The following is a 19,870-nucleotide window of genomic DNA, read 5'->3' as shown; positions in this document are numbered from 1 at the left end:
CCCTCAGGTACCATCAGCATTTTACATATTGGTTTCTCTAAACAGGCTCTTAGACTCCTTTCATGCCCCTATCAGATAGAGAATTCCAGAAGGCAGGAATCACTTCTCCTGTGCCCCCTGTGCCCTCTCCAATTCTTCCGCCCCACCATTTCACGAACACACACCAAGCGCCCAGGCTGCGACTCCATCCCACGGGTCACTGAGTGGCAGTGGACTCTTGCAGAAGGATGGAGGGGCTACCTGGAGAGTGGAGAGCGGGCACTGCCGCCTGCTTGTCCACCTGGAGGAGCCATTTCAGATGAATCTACAACGCCCACCTGCCAGCCTCCTGCCCACCTCCCTGCCGAGCACCCGTGTCTGCTTGCTGTACATGTGCACAGCACAGAAAACAACAACCCTGGCGTCTGTCACTCCTGAACTGAGAAAGCAACATGGGAGAACAACGCTAGATTGCAGGGGGGTTGGGGCGTGGCGGTCAGAAGCGGGCTCGTTCAAGTCCACCGAAAAATAACTACTCCTGAGCTGCAGGACCCCAAATACTCTACTGGTCTGTTCAAAACAGGAGAATCACTCCAGGACCCACACCCTTGACCATGAGTCAATCTGATTCACAGCCAACTAGAGGCAGGAGTGGCACTTAGAAATTTCCAGAGGACACAGGTCCACCCTTAGAGCCTCCCCTTGGGAATGATTTCCTGAGACTAGCTGACTGGGGACTAGCCCTGGTGACATTCCCTAGACAGGGTCGGAGCCTGAAGGATGAGGGTCAGCATGCCCTCCTGGCCTCAGCTGACCAGGGCCTACCTTGGAGCTCACAGAACGTGGTCATGAACTTGCTGGTGAGGGACTTGAGCTCGTTGTTGGCCAGCGTGATGAGGTGGATCTGGTCGGTGACATTTCGCAGGACCTTGTAGATGCCGACGGGGAAGGAAACCAGCTTGCACTCGGCCAGGTCTGCAGCCAAAGGACAAAGACCAGAGTTAGCAGCCACAGCTGCCCATGGACTTGCCCTGAACCCCACAGACCCCACCCTGTCTCTCCTCCTGGCCTCCTTTGTCTCCTACCTGTCTCCCCTGTGCCAGGCTCAAGACCCTGCTGTCCCTCCTCCAAGAGCCTTCATCACCATTCATCACACTTGTCCCAGTCTCACACACTGAATGTAACAGCTTATTCTAGCACCTTCTCTAACAGCACAGCCTGCTAGCCGGAATGCAGAAGACAGAGCTCTGACGATCAGCACTCACAGCCGTGTGCTTGAGGCCCTGAAGGATCCACAAGTCCCTCCAGGATCATCAGACTCAACAGCGAAGCCAGGGTCTTAAGAGTACTTTATAATAGTCTACTTCTTTGAAAACAGGCAATTCACACAGACTTTGTGGTATGACTTTCTTCCTCATCCTGTCACTCTGAAGACAGGTCTGTCTAAGAGGTAGCAGGGAAGCCTCTGTGAAGAACAGTCTGGCAGCTCCCCGAACGGTTAAACCTAGTTACTGCATGACCCAGCAATTCCACTCCTGGGTATATACCTGGGAAAAATGAAATCATGTGTCCACACAGAACAGTACACGTGAATGTTCACAGCAGCATTATTCATAATAGCTAAAAAGTGGAAACAACCCATGGGTCCACCCGTAGACGAATGGATAAGCAAAATGTGTATATCCCTAAAAAGGAATATTGTTTGGCAATAAAAAGAAATGAAGTATCAATATATAGTACAACATAGACAGGCCTTGAAAACATTACGGTAAATGAAAGAAGCCAGGCACCAAGGACAATATATTGTATGAGGCCATTTATATGAAATGTCCAGAACAGGCAAATGTACAGAGACAGGAAGTAGATTAGTGGTTACCTAGGGCTGGGGGTATTGAGGGATGGCAACTAAGGGGTGAGGGGCTTCTTTGTTGGAGTAATGCAAATGTTCTAAAATTGGATGTGGTAATAGTTGCACAGCTCTGTGAATATACTCAAACCACTGAACTGTACACCCTAAACTGTATGGTATGTGAATTATATCTCAATAAACCTGTTTCATATATATGGCAGCAGAGAGACACTGAAAGCATGGAGGCTCAGAAATTGGGCTGTCCAGCTCATCTAAGTCACTTAAGTTTCCTGAGCCTCAGTTTTCTCATCTGTAAAATGGGGATATCATTGTCTACCTAGCAAGTCTGTCAGGAAAAGTAAATATAATAAAAAGTACTCAATGTACTAACCAAATGCCTGGCAGATAAGTAGTGGGAATGCTAAATACAAATGTTGTTTCCCTACTCACCTTCCACTTTGCTCTCCCCTTCCCACCCTACCCAAATCGTCTCCATGCTTCAAGGCCAGTTCCCACCCCACCTCTTCTGGAAATCTTCCTGGATCACCCCCATTACTGGTGATTGCCCCCCCAACCCCGTTCAGGAGCACTCATCAACTCAGACAGCACTGCCCCATCTCTCAACAAACTCTTGTCTTTTCCCGAAAGAGGCCGGGCTTCCCCAGGCACCTCTAAGCCTTTGAAGATTGTTCCAATATTAATATACAAAATTCAATAATATTCCTATAAGCCAGCAATAAAATAGTTTTTAAAGATCCTATTCTGAACAGCAACAATAATGCAAAGTCTATAGAAATAATCAAAATTGAAGCCCTTCTCCCTTTTCTGCCTCACAGAATTTCTACTCTGGCTCTAATACCAGCTCAAATGTCATCTCCTCCACAAAGTCTTCCCTGACGGCCCTAAGCTTCAGCCTCTGAGTCTCATATGGTGTAAATGAGACCTCTTCATCCTGTATTGTATTAACCTCCTTTTGTGTCTGTTTTCCCACTGGACTGGGAAGGCCCCCAGAGCACAGCGTCAGCAGAGGTCCACCAGGCTTGGAGGGCAGGGCAGGGTTACTGGTGACCTCATTAAGCTGGTTTAAGGAAAGAAAGGGGACAGGTGGGGGTAAGGGCAAAAGTGCAAAAGACTGAGGAACCATAGGGGTAGGACATACTGTTAAGAAGTGTCTTTAGGGAATTCCCTGTTGGTCCAATGGTTAGGACACCGAGCTTCCACTGCAGGGGGCCTGAGTTTGACCCCTGGTCAGGGAACTAAGATCCCACAAGCCGTGTGGCATGGCCAACAAAAAAAGAAAAGAAGTGTCTTTACTGTTTGCTCTGGTCCAGGGCTATGTTAGGTGACCCCAGCCCTGCGTACCAGTCCAATGTCAGGTACCTGCTCTTGTATCAGCAAGAAGAGAGTGCAAGGTCCTGCCGGGAAGAACGAATGCCCAGAGGTCAAACTTTCAGTAAAAAGAGATCAAGGGCTGGAACCAGACCAGCTCTGTAGGCTCGAAGTTTGGGGCAAGCTGAGGATTCTTGAAAGAGCAAACACTTCCAAACAATGAGCCCCCTAGTGCTTTGTGCCAGATGCACAAAGGTCTAGAAAGGAGTCTTGTTGTGGTTGTGAATCACAACAGCCCCTTTGGCTAAAAGCAACAGATCTCAGACCTGCTAGGAACAACATCAAGGAAAATGTCAGAAGCTTTCCCTTTAAAACAAAGAGCAAAATAAGGATGCCTTCCATCATTGGTATCCCTGAATATGGTCTTAGAAGTTCTGGCCAAAGAAATAGAAAGCATAAACATCAGAAACAGACAAAATGATTATTATGTGCATGTGAGATGACTGCATAACCTCAACAAAGCAGTCATCTGACAAAGTACACAAATTTAAAAGATCTCAGCAAAGTGGCTAATTAAAAGTGCAAAATTCAATAATATTGAATTGCTTATATGCCAGTAATAAATATAGTTTTTAGGATCCTATTCCAAACAGCAATATAATATAAAATATAGAGATAATCATAATAGAAAATATATCTGACCAATATTAAGAAAAGTAGTTCTATTTTTAGTTTTTTAAGGAACCTCCATACTGTTCTCCATAGTGGCCGTATCAATTTACATTCCCACCAACAGTGTAGGAGGGTTCCCTTTTCTCCACACCCTTTCCAGCAATTATTGTTTCTAGCTTTTTTTTTTTTTTTTTTTTTTTTTTTTGCTGTACGCGGGCCTCTCACTGCTGTGGCCTCTCCTGTCGCGGAGCACAGGCTCCGAACACACAGGCTCCGCAGCCATGGCTCGCGGGCCCAGCCGCTCCGCGGCACGTGGGATCTTCCGGGATCGGGGCACGAACCCGTGTCCCCTGCATCGGCAGGCGGACTCTCAACCACTGCGCCACCATGGAAGCCCCTGTTTCTAGCTTTTTTGATAACGGCCATTCTGACCGGTGTGAGGTGATACCTCATTGTAGGTTTTTTTTTTTTTTTTTTTTACATCTTTATTGGAGTATAATTGCTTTACAATGGTGTGTTAGTTTCTGCTTTATAACAAAGTGAATCAGTTATACATATACATATGTTCCCATATCTCTTCCCTCTTGCGTCTCCCCCCCTCCTCATTGTAGTTTTGATTTGCATTTCTCTAATAGGTAGTGAGGTGGATGGACCTACAGTCTGTCATACAGAGTGAAGTAAGTCAGAAAGAGAAAAACAAATACCGTATGCTAACGCGTATATATGGAATCTAAAAAAAAAAAATGGTACTGATGAACCTAGTTGCAGGGCAGGAATAAAGAGGTAGACATAGAGAATGGACTTGAGGACTTGGGGTGGGAGGGGGAAGCTGCGGAGAAGTGAGAGTAGCATTGACATACATACACTACCGAATGTAAAATAGTTGGCTGGTGGGAAGCAGCAGCATAGCACAGGGAGATCCGTCCGGTGCTTCGTGACCACCTAGAGGGGTGGGATAGGAAGGCTGGGAGGGAGGATCAAGAGGGAGGGAATATGGGGACATGTGTATGCATACGGCTGATTCGCTTTGTTGTGCGACGAAAACTAACACGGTATTGTGAAGCAATTATACTCCAATAAAGATCTATTTTAAAAAAAGATTTAAAAAAAGAAAAGTAGAAAGGTTCACAAAGATACTTTTACAAATGGGAGGACTTCCCTGGTGGCTCAGTGGTTGAGACTCCGCCTGCCAATGAGGGGACATAGATTTGATCCCTGGTCTGGGAAGATCCCACATGCCGCGGAGCAACTAAGCCCGTGCGCCACAACTACTCAGCCTGCGCTCTAGAGCCTGCGAGCCACAACTACTGAGCCCGCACGCTGCAACTACTGAGCCCACATGCTGCAACTACTGAAGCTCACGCACCTAGAGCCCGTGCACGGAAACAAAGAGTAGCTCCCACTCACCGCAACTAGAGAAAGCCTGCGCGCAGCAACGAAGACCCAATGCAACCAAAAAAATAAGTAAAAAATAAATAAACAAATAAACAAATAAAAATGGGTTTGTACATGGAGATATATAGCATTCGTTGACAACAAGTTAAAATATTGATATAACGGTGATTTTTTAAAGAAGTTAATTTACAGATTGTTTAATGCAATTCCTACTCAAAGCCCAAAAAGTTTTTTTTTTAAACTTGATGAAATGGTTTTAAATTTCAACTAGGGAATAAGCAAGACTCTCTAAAAGAGAAGAAGGTGGAGTGATTACCAATTTTATAAGGCTGCAGTGACTAAAACAGAGGGTAATAGGAAAAATACATCATAGAAAGAAAATACAGTAACTACATAGAAAGAAAATACAGATCTATAGTCCAGAAAATACAGACCATAAATAATATGTCATAGTTTAATAAACACTAAAATGGAGGCCTCACAAATAAATTAGGGAAGGGAAGGATTAATAACTGATGTCAGAATAACCAATTAACAATTTTGGGAAAATAAGAGAGACTCTCAACCTAAGAATCAAAAAAAAAAAACTCTAGATAAAATTACACTTTAAATATTTTTTGAAATCAAATCAAAAAATCAGAAGTAAACAGACTTATACAACCACTTAAGTGAGGAAGACTTTCTCAACCTAGGAGCCGTGAAGAATCACAAAGGAACAGATCAACAAACCTAACTATAAAAAAAATATGAAACACCTGGATGCTTAGAAGAAAATAAGGCAAGCAACAGATTGTGAAAAAGGATCTATAAATAGGATACATAAGTTGTTATACTGATTATTTTAAAAGCTCAATGTAACTCAATTTAAAAAAGGCCATCAGATGATAGATATTCACCAGGGAGAAAATATAATTAGTAAATCAATATACAGCCACTGATATGTGTTGCCAAACTGCTTTCTAGGATATTTATACCAATTTACATATATTCTAGCCAACAAGTAAGAGGATCATTAAAAAAAACCCTTGCTAATATGATCAGGGGAAATGGTATCCCTTGCTTTCATGAGACTGATTATCTTTTATGGTTAATTAACCATTTTTATTTCCCTGGTGGAAAATCTTGTTCAGGTCTCTTGTTATTTTTCTATTTGGAGTTCTGGCATTCCACCCACTCCATCATCCCTCTAGGTGTTGGTAGAGGTCCCTAAATAATATTATCAACCTACGTCTGTTCACTGTTTTCTTGTTTAATAGTTCAAGTTATAGCATTTAGGTGTTTTTTTTTAAGCAGAATATAAAAATTATATGCACACAGTAATTCCAACTATGTACAAAAGTATACATGCCTGGGAAAGAAGACCAAAAGGAAAATAACCAGAATGTTAAACCGTTATTACAAAGGATTTGAGCAATTTATTACTATTTATAGTCCTGCTGTTTATTTTGTACAAAATATGTACCACTATTTATCTGCATAAAAATATTTTAAGTATATATGGTGATACTTTACTTTTAAAATAGAAAAATAAACGTATCATAAAAATAGCTTTTATTGGAAAAAATAACCTGGCATATTCAAGGATAAACTGAAGCCAGCCAGCTCATCAATCTGAGAAACAGAGAAGGCAGACCCGTGAAAGAAAGACAGTAGCTCTCTGTACTGGACTGAAGTCGAAGTTATGAGTTGGCACTTTCAGCACTCAGGCACTACTGAAGAATCATATAATGAACCCTGCTCCCCAAAGTGGGGACAGAAAGTGCTCAAGATGAAGGCCGAAGAGACATAACGCCACTCAGGTTATTTCCAAGGACCCTCAAAGCAGCTGTCTTCCAGAGGAGATCAGCTCAGAAACGCCCAGCCCACAGCCTTGTTCCTCCCACCTGGGCTGTCCACACGCCATCCCAACTGTACACCATCCCACTCTCCCAGTCCCCAGTGCAAGCAACACATGGCCTCTGCAGCCTCACTGGCCCACCGACACAGTCACAGAAGCATATGGCCCAGCATCTGGGGTGGGGGGCGGGCTGAGGGCCCAAAATGCATCCACACCTGCTGCTTTCATTTATCTTCCACAAATAACTACTGAGGTCCTATTATGTGCCAGGCACCGTTCCGCATTGTGCCCTGTGGCTTCCCTATGATTTTTTTGCTCTTGGGGACTCCGTCTGTTCCCTCCATCCTTTGACTGGTGTTCGGGTAGGAGTGTGCACCATGGAGCTCCTGCTCAGAACAGTCTGGCTGCCTCTGATGGCAAAGGCCCCCAAGGATTCCTACAGAGTGCCCCTGCTGGGATGTGATGCAAACACCCCCATCCAGGCCACGTCACCAGCCACTAACTGTGAACTCCCATCCCAACTGGGAGGACAGGCCCGTGATCTCCAGCACAGCTCTCCATGGTCCCTGGGTCAAGAATATGGGGATCCAGGTACCCAGACCTTGCCCAGTCACCTTCCCATCTGTACAGATGGAGCAAAACACTTCATGTCCATTCCCTGGGTGGGGTGGGGATAATAATACCATAAATAGCACCACTCACTATTTCATGTGAGCTAGGCTGTCAGAACTATCCTCTCTGTACACATGAGGAAACTGCAAGTAAGTGACTTGCCCAAGGTCATTCAGCTAAATGTAGGGGAGTAAGATTTGGATACAGGTTAGGCTGATCAGGCAGCCAGGGGTACTAACCATTTTGCTATCCTGCCCCACTGAGTCAAGAATGTGCCCAGTTGTCTCTAGGCCAGAGAAAGTGGAGTCTGCTGAGCAGCTCAGTGGGACACCAGGGCCTTGGCTACAAACTCTTGTAGGCCTTTCTAGTTCAGCACCTGCGATCTGGGGACAGAGGCCCCGCAGCCTTCTTCATGAGCCTTTTGTCCTCAGGAACTTCTTCTCCAGGTCTAATTCAAAGGATGGGCACCTTCTATACCCACTATGCCTGTGTGTAGTAGAGAAAAGCCCCCGGGGTTGAGCCAAGTCCGATGCTCATGAGGGCAGACAGCACGACTTCCAGAAGACACAGCCAGGATGTAGCTGGGGGCCAGGTCCCACTAAGGGAGAGGGGGACCCTACCGAGGGAAGAGAAGACCCAGGCTGGAGACAGGCAAGTCATCCTCCAGGAGCCATGGGATGTCACCGAGAGTCCCATTCTCTATGGGTCCTCAGAGCTGACAGGACGGGGGCTAGTTCAGCAGTCATAAGGAAAAGGTTCCATGTGAGGAAGTAAGTGCAGCGTCATGGGGTGATCAGGCAGGGTCACCACTGAGAGGATCCCTGAACCAGATGGAGGCTGGGTGATCTCAAAGTTCTCATTCAACTAAAAAAACAGGCATAGCTAGCATCACGCGTACTGACTATGTGCCAGGCACAGTAGCAGGCGCTGTTTATGTATTAATCATGAGTTACCCTCACAGGTGGAAAATGAGGCCTGTGTTGATAAGCCAATTGTCCAAGGTCATCTGGGGGAGACGATGGAGTGCAAAGAATCGGAATGCAAAGATTCCAGTAGGGTGACCAACTTGTTTTGGTTTGCCTGGGACATTCCCAATTTTAGTACCAAAAGCCCTGCATCCTGGGGGACCCCTCCTTAGCCCCAGACAACTCAGGACAATTGGTTGCCTAGGTTCAGGCTGCACACTGATGGATGAGAGGTCACTAGAATCAGAGAGGAGGGAGGGACGGCAACCCAGGCATGGGCCATGGCATGCGCAAAAGCCCAGGGAACCTTCATTTCCTCTGGGGCTCCACCTTTGAGCCTTGGCTCCTCCTGCAATTTTCTGGAGCCTCGCCAGAGAGGAAGGAATCATTTCATGCTACTTGGTGGTGCATGCACGCCCACAGACCCCATCAGGGGCTGGGGTTACTAACACAGGGTTCTCTTTCAACATCTGGATGGCAGCTGGATTCAAGTGTGCCTTTCCTCAGTGCCCCCGGCACCGACACTTGAGCTATAGTAGAGAACAGAGACCCTTGGGGGGGAAGGCGCTGTAATAAACACAAGGCATAATTATCCTCATAATCATAATTATTATCACAAGAAGGCCAAACTGCATGTCCCCAAACCTCCAATTAGAATAGTACTTCGTGTTAATAAAGAAGCTCTTTAACTCAAAATGCATGGGTCCTTCATTAAAGGTTATCTCGTAAATTCTAATGAATGCCTAATGAAAAGTAACTGGTGGGCAAAACCAGGGCAGAAAAAGCAAAATCCAAGCAGTAAACAGAACGTTCTGCAGGAAGTCTGGAGGGCTGAGTCAAGCTTGTGTTGTTCCTTAGAAACAGAACTCTGACCCCTGCTCAGTTCCTGCTGAGAGGTGGGCCTGGTGACAGGGCCCTGTGCAGAGAGCGCAGAGGATCACGGAGCCCCTGGTAACCAAGCCACAGGACCCGAGGAGAAAGTGTCTGGGACTCAGGCTGGCGGGTGCGTGGGCTCTGTGGCCTGACCAAGATGCAAGACTCCCCAGGCTGCAGGAGGAAATCTGCCACCAGTGTGACCCGGTCCCACCCAGAATGTCTTGTTTTCACACAATATCTCTTTTCACAAACGTCTTTTTTCATGGACTCTTTTTTTCAGGATTAGAAGGAGGCTGAAGGCCATTTAGCCCATGTTTTCCAAATTTCCCAGTAAGAAGCATCTGGAGAGGTGGGTCCTAGGCCCCTACTCCTGAGATTCTGCCTCAGTGGGTCTGGAATGGTGCCAGGGAATTTGTGTTTTTTAACAAGTATTCCCAGATGATTCTTACCCATAAGCAAACTTGGGAAATACTGAGTAATGCAGCCTCCAATCTCAGACCTGAAATTCTCTCAATGTCTCCACCGGAGGGCACAGAGTTCTTCTTGAACACCTCTGATGATGGGGAGCTCCCCTCCCCTCCACAGAATGGTTTGAACTGTTAGAGAGTTCTTTCATGAACCATATGATAACAGCTACCCTGCCACTACCTAGTGGTCCTTCTGCCCTCTTGGATCACACATAGATATCTGCTCCCAAGTGACAATGCTTTACATATATGAGGATAAAGGACATGACAAGCTTTACTCCAGGCAAAACACCTCAGAAACCTCAATCCCCATGGTTTTAGATGCTCCCTTCAGAGAGTCTGGAACAGCCCAGCTCAGACCCTGCCCCAGCCAGAACTTACTACTGTAAGTTTTTCTGTCTGTGACATATGACCGCAGCCACCATTCACTGACACCAGCTGTGGGTCCAAAACTGCTCAGGGCCTCAGACCTACAATCTCATCTGCTCCTCCTAAGTATTCTGTAAGGTCAGTTCTACACTTACCCCCATTTAACAAAGGAGGAAACTGAATCACAGAGAAGTTAAAAGATGGGATGGCCCAAGGTCATATGATTTATTCAAGGTCACTCAGTTAATGAAATAATAATCAACATTTATAGGGTGCTTCCTGTGTGCAAGTCAGTGATCTCAGCATTGTCATATTAACTTTAAAATTTTTTAAATTTATTTTTAATTTTATTTATTGAGGTATAGCTGATATACAATATTTTATGTTTCAAGTGTACAACACAGTGATTCACAATTTTTAAAGGTTATATTCCATTCGTAGTGATAACATATTGGCTATATTCCCTGTGCTTGTGTATTTTATTTTATTTTATTTATTTTATTTTTTTGCGATACGCGGGCCTCTCACTGTTGTGGTCTCTCCCGTTGCGGAGCACAGGCTCCGGACGCGCAGGCTCAGCGGCCATGGCTCACGGGCCCAGCCACTCCGCGGCATGTGGGATCCTCCCGGCCCGGGGCACGAACCCGTGTCCCCTGCATCGGCAGGTGGACTCTCAATCACTGCGCCACCAGGGAAGCCCTGCTTGTGTATTTTATACATAGTAGTTTGTACCTCTTAATTCCCTACCCCTATCTTGCCCCTCCCCCTCCCCCCTCCCCACTGGTAACCATTAGTTTGTTTTCTATATCTGTGAGTCTGTTTTTCTGTTGTTGTTATATACATTAGTTTGTTTTATTTTTCAGATTAAGCGATATCGTTAGCATTTGTCTTTCTCTGACTTATTTCACAAAGCATAATACCCCCCAAGACCATCCATGTTGTTGCAGATGGCAAAATTTCATCTTTTTTTTTTTTTTTTTTTTTGCAGTACACGGGCCTCTCATTGTTGTGGCCTCTCCCGTTGCGGAGCACAAGCTCCAGACGCGCAGGCTCAGCGGCCATGGCTCACGGGCCCAGCCGCTCCGCGGCATGTGGGATCTTCCCGGACCAGGGCACGAACCCACGTCCCCTGCATCGGCAGGCGGACTCTCAACGACTGCGCCACCAGGGAAGCCCTCATATTAACTCTTAATCCTCACAACAGCCTCATGAGATGGGAACTATTATCACCATCTTTTCCTTCAGAGGAAGAATCTGAGACACAGACCTGCGGGCCTGTTAGTAAAGGGCATAGCTGGCCCTGAGCCTGTGCTCCTAACCACTATGTACACAGCCTCCCTACAATATGTAACTGTCACTTGGGATGGTCAACTGCTCTGAAACAAGAAATCTTGAGTTCCAATGAGCAGACAGGCCTTCCAAGATTTACAGTGAATTCCTGTGGACACTGGTATATTGCAGTTACCATGGAGCTATATTAAGGAGGTTTAGAGTTGAAAGAGTTGGTGAAAGAATTATCCAGAGCCTGGATGTGTCACTTAATTGGCTGTGGGACCTCAGGCAGGACCCTTCGGCTCTTAAGCCCTTGGTGTGCATCTCTGGTAAATGCCAAGGTTGGAGCTGATCATCTCTGAGACCCCTCCTGGCTGCCACTCTGAATTCTAGCTGGTGGTTCTCAGACTTGGCGACACACTGGGCCAGTCACCCAGGGAGCTTTACAGACTCTTGATACCTGAGTCTCGTTTGCAGAGATTCTGACTTAATTAGTGTGAGCTGGGGCTTGGGAATCAGGGGTTCCCAAGCTCCCCTGGTGATCCTAACATGCAGCCCGGGTAGAGAACTCTGCACTATGCCATCACCTCTCAAACTATAATGTGCCAACAAATTATCTGGGGATCCTGCTAAGATGAGGCTTCTTATGCTACAGGTCTCAGGCGGACCCTGAGATCCTGCATTTCTACCAGGCAGGTCCAAGGACCACTCTCAGTGGCAAGGGGGGTCTGGGGCATCAGCATCTCCCCAGAACCTGTTGGAAATGCACATTCTCAGGCCCCACCCCAGACCTACAGAATCAGAAGTTCTGGGGGTGGGGCCCAGCCATCTGTGTTTTAACAAGCCCTCCAACTTGAGTTTGAGAATTACTGGCTTACAGAGACTGGGCCTCCACCAGCTGTGGTTTCTGGGCCCTGACTGATGGTGATGATGGTGATAATAATGACAGCAACTCACATTAACTAAGTGCTGGCTGGTCCACGCCTGTGCAGGGGCTTTAAGTTTGCTCACTCGTGGCAAGGTATTTTGCCCTGGGTGCCTCCCGATTCCCCTCAGACTGGGCTATTTCAAGACAGAGCCACCGTCTCTTCATTCTTCTCTCTTGCTTGTTCATGTTTCTGGCTCTGAAAGAGGCACAGGTGACCGTCAGTGTGTTAGCAGCTGGGCTGGGCTCAGGAGGCCCATGTTCTCGTCCCGGTCCCTCTGCTATTAGCTGTGGGGTCTCAGGGAAACAACTTCTCCGGGGGCCTTGACTCCTCTTCTGTAAGTGAGGGTTCAGACCATGGTATATGGGGGGTCTCAACCAGGCTGGACATTCTGTGACTCTGTGATCCTACTGAGCAAAGAGCTCTGGCCAGTGCTCCTGTCAAAGAGGAGAGGTTGCAAGCTGCAGCCAAGGGTTCTAGAATTGTCTGTGCCTTAGAACATGCAGTATAATGGGGGGATCTGAGGCTCAGGGAAGTTGGTCACCCAGGTCCATGAGTAGAGAGCTGGGATTTGAACCAAGAGTAACCCAACGCCGATGCCCATGGTCTTTCTACGACCCCTACATCCGTCTACACAACACTATGCTCCCTCCTCCTCCTACCGTCAGAAGATAGTCCTAAAAAAAGGTGATATAATAATAGCTTACCCTTGTATGGTGCTTCCTACGTGCCTGAGACTTTCTTAAATATTTGACACACTTTATCTTATTTAATCTTCACAACAACCCCATGAAGTAGGGAGTATTACGTTCATTCCCATCTTATCACTGTAGAAACACAGGCTTAGTAGGTTAATAGAAGAACTGTGATTTGAACCCAGCCTGTCTACCCTGAGAGAGCTCAGTTTAGCAAAACATGTGGGATTGTGCAAGGACCTCAGATCAGAGGCCCTGGGTGGGATGAGACTCTCATCCCTGAGCCTGGTAGAGAGAAAATAGATTCTTCTGGAACATGAAAATGAAAACTTAGGCGTGGGCCTGCTGGGAAGAGCCACCACCCCTTCCAGAAGATCAAACTCCCAGCACCTCCATGTATATTCAAGGGCTAGGGGTTGGGACCTGGCATCCTGGCATAAGAAGCCAAAGGGCTGCCATTCTCTGAAATGCTGTCTGATCTCCAAAGCTGGGACGTGCGGGGTGCAGAGAGCAATCGAAACAAGTCATCAAGGACTGGTGTCAACGCACCAGCGCACACAATTAGGCTGGATTCTGTTATCTGCGCACAGTGTTTGTAGAGCTAATTAGCTCTAGAAGGTTTAAGAGGAAAAAGAGAGCACTGGCCTGCCTCCTGGAAAATCCCCTTCCCCAGAGACAACTGCTTTGGGGATTTTCGGGGATTTTGCTGGTGTTTAACTCCCAGTTTCTAAAGCAGCCTTTTCCTGGCCTTTCCCCATCTGTCTCATGCCACCTGGAGAGGAAAGGTCACAGGAGGAGCTCACCGAGCACTGCAGAAGTCCAGAAAGTTCCACCACAACAGCAGTTATACTGGGCCCTGGCGGGGAGTTAGAGAAGGGCAGGAAGGTGCCCAGGAAAGGGGAAATGTGCATGGCATCTTCTGGGAACATGGCGAGACCACTGAACATGGCCATGGTTTTGGGGGTGTTATTTCTTCTACTACCTACTTTATAGATCTCTGTACTGTATGATATTTTTACAAGAAGCACTTACTACTTCTTACAAATATCCTCAGTTTAAAGAAAGTAACATCCCTAACATCCAGCTATCCATGGGGAACAGGCTAAGGAGGCTGGGTCAGTGGAGATCCATCCTGATGGTTACATGGGGAATGGGGTAAAATCCCACCAGGGCCAAGCTCAGAGGGGCTACTGCAGAGCACAGCCGACAGCCCAACAACAAATGCTGCACACGTGAGACTCTGGAACTCAGAGGTGCTTTCTCCGTGACCTACTGCAGAAGTCCCAGCCTCTCTGGGAAATGATGGAACTGCAGAGTGTCTGTCTCCGCAAACAAAGCTGAGCTTCTGGCCCCTGGCCAGTGGCCATCACACCCAACAGTCAGGATGTGCTCTAACCACACAAGAACAGCCAGAGACCTAAAAAAGAAAGAGGCACCTACAGTGTGGGCCTGAGAGCACTCTCTTCCTCCAGTTCCAAACTGAGGCTTTTCTTGGGCTGAGGCTTTCTTGCTATGGAATTTCAGGGAAGTCACTTAACTCCAGCCTCAGTTTCCCCCTCCATAAAAGGAGAACAAGAATTCACGCAGGGCTTCCCTGGTGGTGCAGTGGTTGAGAGTCTGCCTGCCAATGCAGGGGACACAGGTTCGAACCCTGGTCTGGGAAGATCCCACATGCCGCGGAGCAACTAGGCCCGTGAGCCACAACTACTGAGCCTGCGTGTCTGGAGCCTGTGCTCCGCAACAAGAGAGGCTGCAATAGTGAGAGGCCCGCGCACCACGATGAAGAGTGACCCCTGCTTGCCACAACTGGAGAAAGCCTTCGTACAGAAACGAAGACCCAACACAGCCATAAATAAATAAATAAAAATAATTAAAAAAAAAAAAAAAAAAGAATTCACGCAAAGTCCTCTACATGCATGTTCACAGCAGCATCATTTGCAATAGCCAAAAGTAGAAATAGCTCAAATGTGTATCAACTGAGGAATGGATAATCAAAATGTGGTAGCTCCATACACTGGAATATCACTTGGCCATAAAAAGGAATGAAGTACTGATACAACATGGATGAACCTCAAAAACATTATGCTAAGTGAAAGAAGCCAACCACAAGAGGCCACATACTGGATGATTCCCTTCATATAAAATGTCTAGAATAAGCAAATCCATAGAGACAAAAGGAGAGTGGTGGTTGCCAGGGGCTGGGGGAGACTTGAGAAATCTGGAGTAATTGCTTAGTGGTACAGGGTTCCTTTTTGGGGTGATGAAAATGTTCTAAAATTGATTGTGGTGATGGTTACACAATCTTGTAAATATACAAAAAGCCACAGAAAGTTACACTTTAAAATGGTGAATTTTATGGTATGTGAATTATTCCTCAACTTAAAAAAAAATGAGGACAAGATGATCTAACTAACAGGGCTGTTCTGAGCATGAAATAAAAGGTCCACAAGGGGCCAAGCACAGCATGGCAGACAGTGTGTACTCAGTAACTAAGAGATGCCATTATGAGGATAAAAAGACATAGTTTTGATGCGAGAATTCATTACAAGGATGTGCTTCAGCTCCGTTGCTCCTTGAAGGATGAAGAGAACCCCTGGCAGTCACTTATTCCAACAACATCACAACAAGGAGACAACCATATGTGTGTGTTACTGTGGGATGTGGGACTTGCCAAAACAATCCCTGCTTCTTCCCGGCAAGCCCGCCAATCACTTAAAAAAAAAAAAAAATCCTGTATTTAATTAAAACCAAAATTTAATCCCACACAGAATACAACCAAGTGATGCACAGCCACTGATTTGAGATAATAAGTTACTTCATTCAATCAATGACTCATCACTAACACGTAGAACAAAAGGGAACAGAAACGGTGGCCACACTGATGCCGAAAGCGTGGCCACCAACAGCTCTGAGGCGATCACAGCTGGTCTGAGCAGAGGCCACACGCTGAGCCAGGTCTTGGAGAGGCCCAGGCAGGCTCTGAGGTCTTCTACAAGGACAACAGCAGCCAACACTGACTGGGCATCAACTCATTTAATCCTGACAACAACCTCTGAGGAAGGGTAGTAGTGTCAGTCCCCTTTTGCAGATAAGGAAACTAAGGCCCGGAGAGGTTAAGAATGTGCTCAAGGTCACACAGTAAGTAAAGATGGGAAGGAGCTTGGCTTGGCTTCCCATCCTCTCAAGGATGTTGCCCTGGAGAGCCAGTCTGGAGACCTGGATTCTGATCTGCTGCTGCTCTTAACTCATCAAGTGACCTTGGGCAGGTCACTCTTGGACCTTAACCTCCTCATGCATAAAACACAGAGACTGAACTGAGCCCATCGCTCTCCAAGTGTGGAACTCACAAATCTGGTGACAAAAGACCAGATTTCTCAAATTGTAATGTGCCCATGAATTACATGGAGGTTTTGTTAGGATGCAGGTCTTTTTGTTGTTTTTTTTAAATTTTTATTTATTTATTTTGGCTGCACCCGGTCTTAGTTGTGGCAGGGGGGATCTTTGTTGTGGCATGCAGGATCTTTAGTTGTGGCACACGGACTTCCTAGTTGCAGCATGTGGACTCAGTTGCAGCATGCATGCGGGATCTAGTTCCTGGACCAGGAATCAAACCTGGGCCCCCTGCATTGGGAGCATGGAGTCTTAACCACTGGACCACCAAGGAAGTCCCAGGATGCAGGTTCTGATTCAGCAGATCTGGGATGGGGCCTAAGGATCTGCATTTCTAACAAGTCCCCCAGGGATGCTGATGCTGCTGGTCCTCGGACCACACTTTGAGAAGGACTTAGATGGTGATCACTGTACAAATAACAATCAGCCACATGGTGAGAAAGTCCCATTTCAAATTCTCAGTCCTCTAGTCCTTGCTTTACCCCCTCTTTAATGGGGAAGCAGATTCAAGCCTAACCTAAGATTTCATAACGGTGTTCTGTTTTCATCTTTGTTTTTATGGTTATCAACTATTAATGAAAAATTATGTTGATTTTCCATTTACAGTAATGATATAAAGTTCTTTTTAAATTGTATCTATGCTAAGTTTATTTAAAGAAAAATGTTAAGTAATAATAATCATAGTTAATACTCATAGCACTGAGCATACGCTGGCCACCATTCTAAACATTTATGGGCATTACCCAATTTTCATCCTCACAACTCTAGAAAGTAAGGACCTTTTAGACATGAGAAAATGGAAATTTAGCTCAGATCAGACTTAACTTGATCAGAGAGATCAAGTAACTTGCCCAAGGTCACACAGCTAATGAGTGGCTGAGCCAGGCTTCAAACCAGGGCAGCCTGACTTGAGAGTCAATCACGTTACTCCACCTGTGACTGGGAGTACATCTGGCCCTCTGACATGGCCAAAACCGTGGACATCACATGCACATGGTTAAAGGGAGGCAAACACTTGTTCCTTGCAGGCAGGGACAGTATCCTTTCACTTCTCATCCTCCCCAACACCCCCAGTGCCCGGCACAATGCCTGGCCCACAGGAGGAGCCAGTGCATGTCCCAGAATATATATCCCCGGTCTAACGTGCTGGGCAGAGGAGACCTGACAGTACTCTTGCCATAGCAGAAGCCCACGTGTGCATGTGGGCTTCTCCAGGGGTGACGAGATGCCAGACCACTCAGTTAGCCTGGAGCCGGCTTCTGAGCAGGGCAGAAGGCAAGAGGGTTGCAGCTGACAGCTGAGCAGACTGTACTTATCGAACAAAGGCAGCGCCCGGGCACGAGAGCAACAGTTACTGACTGGATTTTTACAATGCCTTTTCTCCTCCTCAAACAATCACTCAGGCTTGAAATAATAAGGAATTCTGCCCTGTAAGGCATGCTTTCTCAGAGGAGTAAGTGGGCTTCCTGAGGTCACAGGTGAACAACTGAATGGATCCAGGAAGTGGCAGCAAACGCCTCCAAGCAGCACCGTGGGCTCAGCATCTGACCCAGCCAAACACCAGGGCCTGGCCGCCGGCTGCACACCTCACTGCAGCCACCCACCTGCCAGTCCTCGAGCTCACTCCTCACCCAGGCTTGGCTCATGCCATTCCCACAGTCTAGAATGCCCTTCCCTCTCCGCTCTGCCCCTAGAGCTCCTCCTGCCAGCCCAGCCCACCTCCCCCAGGAAGGGTGTCCCAACCACTTCACCTTCAACCTCAGGACACCCGCCTTCGTGCTTGTGCTGGACCATCTTCCCCCAACTGGTAAATATCCGCAGACTTGCCTACAGGATCCGTGAGCAATGAACCTGACTGGAGGCGCATGTGCCCTCCTGCTGACTACCCCTCAGGCCCAGCACAGAGCTGGGCAAACACTTCTGAACGTAACCATACCCCTCACCCCTGGGAAGCTTTGTTTTGGGATCCCCCTCTATAAAATGGGGGTTCAAATGCCCTTTTGGGGAATGAAGAAAAGAATGAGCTAATATCTGTTTAGGGTTTGAACTCATGGCAAGAACCCTGCTGTCTGTGGCCAAGATGTGATTACTCTAATATGGTTTTACTGTTACCTAAAAGACACCAGCTTAACAACCCTGAAATCCACCTTGACAATGACCACGGCCGCTTCTTCACTGAGGAATCCCTCCACACCCTGCCCCACCTTTCCATCCCCATCACCTGAATACCTCTCTCCATTCAAGAATGGACTCCCCATGCCGCAGAGAATGAACCCACTCTCCGCAGCCCAGCAATCCCGCCAAGGGATCTGGGTCCGGCCTCCCGTTTTAGGAATCCTGCTTGCGACTCTGCTCCCACCTTCTGGCCAAGCCAGACTACTCATTGTTCCCTGCAAATTCCTTTTATTTTCCCACCTCTGTATTTTTGCAGGTGCTGTTCCCATTAAGTAGAATGTGTCCCTTTTCAACATCCTCTCCCGGCAACACCACGTTACAAGGTCTTGTCTAAAGGCCACCTCTCCAAGAAGCCTTCGCTCAAGTCCTCAACGGATGGAACTGCTCCCGCCCTGAAGCTCCCGGTGTGTGTTTGCTGCCTCTGTCAGGGCGCCTCCGCCTGTTTGTCTTCCATGAGAATGACTAATGTGTTTGTCTCACTCTTCCTGGCAGGGCGGAGAGCTTCTTGAGGGCAGGGATTAGGTCCCAGTGAGGCGGGTGGCCTGTTGCAGAGGGCGAGGGAGGCCAAGAGACTCGAGTTTAAATTCCAGCACGAGATTTGCTGGCTGTGAGAATCCGGGTAAACCACTACAGCTCTCGGAGCCTCGGTTTCCCCTTCTGTAAGCGACATGAAAACACCGCCTGTCCAGAGCAGTTGAGAAAATCAGATGCAGTCATTCATAGGACAAAGATTTCCTGAGTACCCAGCACACGGTAGCACAGTCCAAGGGTACAGTGATGAGCAAGACAGAGTCCCTGGCCTCAAGGAGCTTACACGCCGGCCTGGGAAGAAGAGTGGTAAATACAGAGGCAAATACCTGAAAGAATGTCAGGCAATGACACTGCTCTCCAAAAAATAAAACGGTGTAATGGGGAGCAGGTAACTGAGGCAGGGGCAAGGGCAGCAACCCTCACTAGGGCTTCTCGGAGGAAGTGGCATTTAGCTGAGACAAGAATAAAAAAGAAGGAGCAGGGCATGCAAAGATCTGGGCAAAGGACGATCCAGGCAGCAATACCAGCAAG

At 47.2% G+C, this 19,870-nt stretch overlaps 1 protein-coding gene across 4 annotated transcripts in view; it reads right to left on the bottom strand.

The window, feature by feature from the left end:
- The window catches only part of LRRC20 (leucine rich repeat containing 20), a 66,017-nt gene that overhangs the window by 29,090 nt on the left and 17,057 nt on the right, over positions 1-19,870 (bottom strand). For 3 of the 4 annotated variants that reach the window (XM_060092136.1, XM_060092145.1, XM_060092151.1), the window contains one exon: positions 805-954. In XM_060092136.1, coding sequence (XP_059948119.1) covers positions 805-954 — 150 coding nt within the window. Of the gene's footprint in view, positions 1-804; positions 955-12,579; positions 12,677-19,870 lie in introns of those variants that run through there. The other variant, XM_060092161.1, reaches the window with a different exon arrangement.

The sequence above is a fragment of the Mesoplodon densirostris genome, chromosome 1 (genome assembly GCF_025265405.1).
Source record: "Mesoplodon densirostris isolate mMesDen1 chromosome 1, mMesDen1 primary haplotype, whole genome shotgun sequence".
In the NCBI taxonomy this organism is placed as follows: domain Eukaryota; kingdom Metazoa; phylum Chordata; class Mammalia; order Artiodactyla; family Ziphiidae; genus Mesoplodon; species Mesoplodon densirostris.
This window is presented reverse-complemented; position numbering and strand designations above follow the sequence as displayed.